At 42.2% G+C, this 7810-nt stretch overlaps 1 protein-coding gene across 1 annotated transcript in view; it reads right to left on the reverse strand.

Annotated features, from left to right (window-relative positions):
- Positions 1-552: 552 nt before the first annotated feature.
- Positions 553-7810, reverse strand: part of sox18 (SRY-box transcription factor 18) — a 7508-nt gene continuing 250 nt past the window's right edge. Inside the window, exons 1-2 of the mRNA XM_069141737.1 lie at positions 7208-7810; positions 553-4961 (exon numbers count right to left, since the gene is read on the reverse strand). The exon at positions 7208-7810 is cut by the window's right edge and continues 250 nt beyond it. Coding sequence (XP_068997838.1) covers positions 3607-4961; positions 7208-7610 — 1758 coding nt within the window. The 5' untranslated portion in view covers positions 7611-7810 and the 3' untranslated portion in view covers positions 553-3606. The remainder of the gene's footprint in view (positions 4962-7207) is intronic.

Genomic DNA, 7810 nt, shown 5'->3' on the forward strand with positions numbered 1-7810 from the left:
AGAAATTCAGCTTCATTCAGACCAGCGAGAACAAAAACACCGAAAATATTGGAACCTGAAACCATCAGAAATACAATATATATACAAATATTCATCTAATGCACATATTCACAAAACTCCAAGATGCCAAACACTGAATGTTGAAGTAATACTTCTTACCACCAGCAGAGGGTTACAGGAAGCAGGTATGACTACAAACAGGAAGTAGTTTGACATTTAAAGGATGCAGTGGAAAGTGAAGGAGTTGATGACCTCGCTCAGTTTGGACCAGTTACACCTCGTGAGATAAGGATTTTAACGTTGCTTAATTTAAAACATGTTAATTTGACTTAAAACTTAAACTTAACCATATTAGAGACTTTTTATTTTATAAACTTAAATGTTCACTTCATGACATTTAAAAGAATGATATTCTCTGTCATAGTTTAACAGGATATGACATTTTTGGACTGAAGAAATATAAAAAATTAGGCCGTTTTTTTGTAAACTCATACAATAGTTTCATGGACAAAAACAGTGAATGTGAAGCAGCTTCACCAAAAGCTGCAGAATTGTTGCTGCAGAGACTCAGAAACCAAAATGCAACCTTAGACGTGTTTATTTTGTAAAATTATTTTATAAAACAAAACATTACATCCAGCCACATTTTTCAAACATACACAAACAAATAAAACCATTTTCTACACTTCTAGAAATATGAAAACGATCCCCGTCAGACAGATTTAGAAGCATCACACTCACTTCTGGGAAAATCCTGGTTTTAATTTTGTCGTTATATGACTGCTGAGAAAATGTCCTTTGTTTTAATCCTCAAATCTTGGGTGTTTCATTTTTTTTTTCTTCAGATAATTATTACCAAAAGCCTCAGATTTATTGCACGACTCCAAAAAAACGCGCCTGTGTCTCTGATGTCTCTGTGTGTCACAGTAAATTAAAATGGAAACAAGAGTCTGTTTGGTGTCAACAGAAAAGAATGTCAAATGCAGATGTAGAGAAGTGTTTTTTTTGGTTTTTTTTTATATTCTTTGCTTGAACTGCTGCTTCTCTGTGGCTGCATCCTCTCGAGGAAATGTTTGGAAAAATCGACTCTGCTCTGTTTTCAACCGACGGCGGCCACAAGGAACGGTGTGGTAAATAGAACTGGTTTCACTGTACATGATACTCCATTTTCTTCTACTGTTTCATGTACAAACAAAAAAACGTATTGTCTTTGGGACTAATGCAGAACAGATGCAGGATGAATCTTTGAAGAGAGACTTCTGGTTTTTGCTTCCGCTGTATACAAAACTTGTATTATACAGGATAGAAGCTCCATAAACACACACAGAGAGACGTCTACAGTGGCTGCAACTGTTGGCTTTTCATTTTCTCAGCATGAACAAAACCACACAATTTAAATTTACAACATCGGTGTGGGTGGGAAAGGTACTCGAGTCCGGTTCAACAAAATACATTTCAGATCTACAAGAGATCTTTAAAATTATAGATTGTCCTTTTAAAGGTGACGCTTCGGATGAACAGCAAAAAAAAAAACACCAGTGGAAAAACACTGCTCCAATACTTTTATATTTCTTTAAAGGAACAGTTCAACATTTTTATTTCTTCGATTTAAGAATGGTGATTGGTCAGGAGGCGATTAGCCTAGCTTAGCACAAAAGCTCCTCACAAGGGGAAGGGGAACATTTTTGGTTTGTGGACACAACTCACTTATACATCAAACAAGTGACATAAAGCATGTTGATTAGTACATTTCAGAGGTGCTTGTACGTGGACTTTTTAAATCTTTGAAGAATGCTAAGCTAGCTAAACTAGGCTAATCTCATAACCACACATAATACAAGAATGGTATTATCATCTCACTCTCAGCAAGAAAGCTAGTAAGTGTAAACCCTAAATTGTTTTCCTTCAAGAAAAATAAGACTCTATAAAACAGCAAAAACACTTTCCTTTTCTGTACAAAAAACATATTTGAAATTATGGACATTTGACTTTTTAATAAGTTGTTTTCCTTCTATACAGCTAAGACGTTAAACCCAGTGCAAAGAGAACATTTCATAGTCTCAGTTTCTCCTTCACATACTGTCAAGAAGCATAGCATCTGTATATATATGTATGTGTATATATATATATTTATACGTATATATCTATATATATATATATACGTATAGATATATATATATACATATGTATATATATATATGTCATATTTTCATGACCCTCCATGCGAGACTCGTTCCAGAAGAACTTCACTGTCAGAACTCGATCTCCTGTTATTTGAAGAACCAACCTTCAACCAAACAAGCGATGCTCTCGCTGTACCAGAGAAGCTCACCGGTCTGAAAGCGACATCTTTTGAATCATCAACGTATTTGTGTTTTGCCAGGAAGCAAAGCAACTTAAAACTTTCAGATTTTGGCGTTGAGTTTGACATGAGGCCCCGAGACGGACGGAGACGGACGGAGACAGAGAGGGAACGGCGTGTATCAAAAAACAACCCCAACTTGGCTTGTTAAACATCCTGATAGTTTGTGGGAGACATCAGTGGTCGGTTTCTGGGTTGGTGGCCAAAGCTTTCCCGACAACACTTCGTAGATGTCCAGCATGCGGAAGATCCAGTCTCTCACATCGAGTCCTTGTTTTCTCTCCGACGATCTCGAAAGTTTGTCGTTCATGTTCCTTTTTCAGCAAACGAGATGACTCAATTAAACTATACGAAGTTTGGTGGGGAAGTATATTCGACTGGCCCTGAGATATAAAGTCAAAAACGATATGATACGACCTTGAAATTCAGTTTTTGTCATTGTTTTTTTTTTTTTTTATTGTTTTTTTTTTTTTTATGACAGCGTTAGAAAGATAATTTTGCTTGTTGTATCTTCCTGCAGCTCGCTGTATGCCACTGTGGGAGCAGATCGCAGAGAAACACAACATCTGGAACAGGTAAGAGGCTGCTGTCTTGCTCAAAGGCACTTCAACACAAGCTGATAATATCCTGCATCCCTGAATCAGATAGAATATGTAGCCAGTAGGCCGATTTCTAGGCCATACATTTATGACCTAGACTATTTATAAAGAGTCCCGGGTCATTAGAAGAGACCAAGAAGTGGTGATTTAACGGATTTATCCCTCAAATCCTACGAACAATTCTGTGGATCACAAGTTACCATTCCCAAAAAAGTGGCCCAAACTAGCCTGAAGCCCTGAAGGAGCGCTGGCCAGCTGTTCCAGGTTATGATCAAGACAGGTTTTTTTTTTTATGTAAAAAGATGCTCTTGGCATTTGTGTTTATTTGACATGGGGCTCTTTTTTTTTTGCCACTTTTGGTTTCAGTTTGAGCATTTTTCTAAAATGTTGGGTTTTTGGCTCAAACTCTGGTTCTGGAAAGTCTCTGACTAGAAATACTCATCTGCATTTTTCTTTTGAGCCGTTAGAAATAGCTTGAACATTTTTAACTGTAGAGCAGGAACCACTGAGAGATATGTAAGACATGAGGATGACCTGACTGAAAGTATGAGCCAAAACTAACTTTCCCAGCATGCCTTCTCCCCGTCATCTCATAAAACAGACAATAGGAGGTAAGTATGAGAGATGAGATCATGGGGAGTGTTTTTATCCAGTGATACAGGCGCTGTAATAGACAGCACTGCTGGCATCAGAAAGAGCAGATATAAGAGGGCTGTTCCCGTCATCACATCCACCAACACCGCTCATGATACTGCTCACATCCCTGTTCATGATACCGCTAACAATGCTATTATTGCTGCTACTGCTACTACGGCCACCCAGGACTTTTGATCCACCCCCACATCCGCCGCCAAGTCCGTAGGCCTCCTCTCTGTTCCTTCCCATATTCACATACTGGTCAAATTCGTGCCGGTCCACTTCAGACCAGAACTCAGCAGAAGAAGACCCCAAATGGCCCGAAGACTCTGGATTTGAATGGTCTAAGTGGACAGAGGGAAGGAAGGTGGAGGGAGCGGGGACGGAGGAGGTCGAGCAAGAAGAAGGAGAAGTTTCGGGAGGAGGTGAAAGCTGCCCGAGATGAGAAGGAGTGAAATGGGTCGCGTTGGGGGCGCCGCTCCCGTACATTTGGCCGAAGTAGTTGACGGCAGCATTGCTCAGCGGCGTTTGGTGGCATTTTATTGGCTCAGAGAGGCTGATGGAGGGCTGGGGGTAGGAAACGGGTGAGGAGGAGTCGGGTAGAGGTGGTTGGCACTTTACAGGACTCCTCAAGGTGATGTGGTGACCGGAGGTGTGAGATGGATTTAACTTGGAGTTGACCGAAGTGACAGAAGTCATGTTCGAGGTCATGTTTGACTCTACAGAACTCATTCTGGAATCGAGTCTGGAACTTCTACCTGGACTCAGACTGGTGCCCAAACTGGCACCGACACTCATCCCTGAACCCTGGCCGTGGCCGTGGCCATGGTTGTTGTAGTGATGGCCGTAATGCTGGTTGTGATGGTGAAGGTGGTGGTGGTACCCGCTCCAACCTCCCATCCCGGCCTCCTCTTGCATGTGTTGGGGGAAAAACACGGATTCCCCGGCTCCGTCATCCAGAACGTCCAGAGGAGACATCTCCGGAGTGGGCAGGCCGTAGCTCTCTAGCTCTGGGTGTCCCGGGGCCTGGAGGTCCCTGAAGTGCCCCAGAGACGGCAGCAGGTGGTGGGGATGATGGTGGTGCGGAGGGTGGGCGCCCGGATATCCATAAGGAGAACCTCCAGAGATGCTTTCTGCACCCAAGGGGCTGAGGCCAGGTCCTAAACCGAGGCCTGCTGCCCCACCTTGGGCTAAGCTGTGCAGCAGGAGCCCCGGTTCGACCCGCTTGAGTTTCTTGGTGGTCTTTTTGCGGCGAGGCCGGTACTTGTAGTTTGGGTGATCCTGCAGGTGCTGGACACGAAGCCGTTCCGCTTCCTCCACAAAAGGTCGCTTGTCTGTGGCGCTCAGGGCCTTCCACGACTGACCTGGAGGACGAGGAGAAGACAAAATTACAAAATAATAGACATTATTTTCATCAGGGCCTTGACCAAAGAAAGAAGGTTCCTAAAAAATATATATAAAGATAAATCTTACTCCTCGTGTTTAGGTAAATCAAAGTCATCTCAGGGTTTAAGGTGGCAACTTTCATTATCAATCCATATAACCATGAATTCTTTTCATAATGAATCTGTTTAGCTCTTGTCCTATAAAAGTAGTGACAAATGGCCATTACACTTTTCTTAAAAAACAACAACTCTACTTTATTAAAAGTTTTTTTTGTCCAAACTCAAAAACCCCAGCTATCCTTTCAATCAATCAATCAACCAATCAATCAATCAATCAATCAATCAATCAATCAATCATTCTAGAGAGATATACCAGTGAATAATCCTACTGTTTTTGATAAAAGAGAAACTCTCCATTAAGTTGTTCAATGAATGTACTGGAATTCCCAGATTTCCTCCAACACACACTAACTGTAAATACACTGATTAGGCCAACATTCCTTCATTTTTATCGACCAAACTGCTAGTTTTTAACCTTTTTTATTGAAAGTGACGTGAAAAACAAAAGCAAAAACAGTTCTATTGGCAGCTAATGATTCAACTTCTTAAATCCTGCTTTGTTTTGCATCCTGTTATTGAAACAGGAACAATGTGGAAACACACGTCAAACTCATGAAATGAAAACTGTTGATAATTCGACATCCCAACGCCTAAATTAATTTCTTAACGTCCTTTAGTTAAACAGCTTTTTCAGACACGTAAAAATAAATGAGGTATTTTTTCTTAAGGTTGCTTTTATTTACGCTCGTGGTCGTAGATGCCTTGAGATCTGCAGAGCCTTCGTTCTTCCAAAAATTCTGGATTGAATTTGATCGGCTCTGAAAATCTCAAAGCGTCAGATTTTTACAGCTGTCGTGGGATTCCACCGAGCAGCTCTGTTAACGAGAAACACGGTGGGAAGAGAACGCACACTGAAAAAAACCTAGGATATTATATTATCTCATAAAACCTTGCATGAAAGTGAGTGTGCGTTGCTTCTCTCGAACATATGTCTGCGTTATCACGGCGTGAACTCCAGTCTCCGACCCTCCAAACCTTCTGCGTCGAACCCTCACCTCCTGCGTAGTTAAAAGGTCGTCGTAAAAAGCGTCTCGCTGGAGGAGAACAGCGGTTGTGGTCGGCTTGGATTCATTTCAGCTGCAGTGGATTCCACATTTTCACAAACTATGGACTTTGCAGCGTAATGAGCACATGGATGGACAGAGGACGAGTGATTTATGAGTGGTTTGAGAGGTTTCTAAGGACATTTTGGGATTTTTTTTTGGTTTTTTTTTTGCCGCTTATCCAGTCGAGAAGGCAACTTACAAACCGACCAGACCTTTGGAATGAATGACAGGTCACTTTAAACGCTTTAATGTGAAGATCCTGCCTTTAAATATTTCTAATTTATATGACCTAAAGTTATTTTAGATGAGAACATCGAAGATGTGAAACTGTTCAGTTGTTCTCCATCCAGTCATAATTCATTACAGATGTCAGTTTAAGGCTGCAGCGGCAAAGAGTGAAGTCGTTAACACTTAAAACGCCTCAAACCCGGCACAAGTAAGTAATCCCAATATGTTCGACTTCTTGTCTTTCAAACTAACATCACTGTAACTAACCTGTTTTAAAATAGTACAACATGTCAGACAGACATCATAAAAAGCACAGTTATAAAAAATGCCAAAATATCCATTGAGAAAAGTGATGAAATACATAAGTTGGTCTAAATATTTTTTGGGAGCTACTTGAGTTGAATAATGAGCCAAAAATAGCAAGTACAGTCTATAAAAGAACAAATAGAAACAGGACATAATTAACAATGTATATTCCGTACATATGATAATAGAATATGTAAAAGGCATGTTGAATAGTCCTTTTAATGTGTAAAAGCTTCTGTGAGTCGAATATGATGCTAGTTATGGTCTATATTAGCATTTTTAGTGCAACTGGGACAGTGACCAGGGTTTAGATGGGCGGAGTGAGTCACCGATCAATACTGATGTTTCATCAAAATCAGACACGAGAGTTCAGAGTTCAGAGTTCAGACCATCTTAAATGTCCCGATGTGGTAGATTGAAAACGTAGCTACAATAAATACAAGATTTTAGGAGCTGTGATTAGATTTGATCAGCTGTGTTTGGGAAGACGCTGCTTTGGCTTTGAACTTGTGTGTTTGGTCTTACCGAGCATCTTGCTGAGCACGGCGTTGTGCAGGTCGGGGTTCTGCACGGCCAGCCGTTTCCTCTCATCCTTGGCCCAGACCATGAAGGCGTTCATGGGCCTGCGGATCCTCTGATCCCCCGCGGCCTTCCCGTCGCCCGTCCCCGCCGACACGCCTCCGACCTGGGTCAGATCCGGACTCTGTCCCCCCGAACCGGGCGACAGAGAAATCCTCGCTTCCGCTCTCCTGGCGTTCCCGCCTCCGAGGCCGTCGGGAGAGCTGCAGTCTCCGGAGAGGCTCTGCTCGAAGCCCATCTCGCAGTCGGAAGCGGGACTCGGGGTCCCCGACGTCCAGGGTCCTCCGAGAGACACCTGACCGGGAAGCAGGAGAGTCTCCGTCGAAAAACTGGGCTTTGGTAAATTCATTCCAACACCGGGCTTCAAGGATTCAGCTTTTTCAGTTGTTTTTTTTAGTCCGAGTGAAATTCTGCAAACGTCTGTCTCGGTTTGTCGGGCTGCAAAGTTCTGGACAAAAACTCGAAACGTTTCGGACGGCGAAGGAGAGACGGATCGGAGTTTGATGGATTTGGAGCACAAATCCCAAAGCAAAGCATCGAGTCCCGAGA

The sequence above is a fragment of the Embiotoca jacksoni genome, unplaced genomic scaffold (genome assembly GCF_022577435.1).
Source record: "Embiotoca jacksoni isolate LCO1_2020_lvr unplaced genomic scaffold, fEmbJac1.0.p SCAF_90, whole genome shotgun sequence".
In the NCBI taxonomy this organism is placed as follows: Eukaryota; Metazoa; Chordata; class Actinopteri; family Embiotocidae; genus Embiotoca; species Embiotoca jacksoni.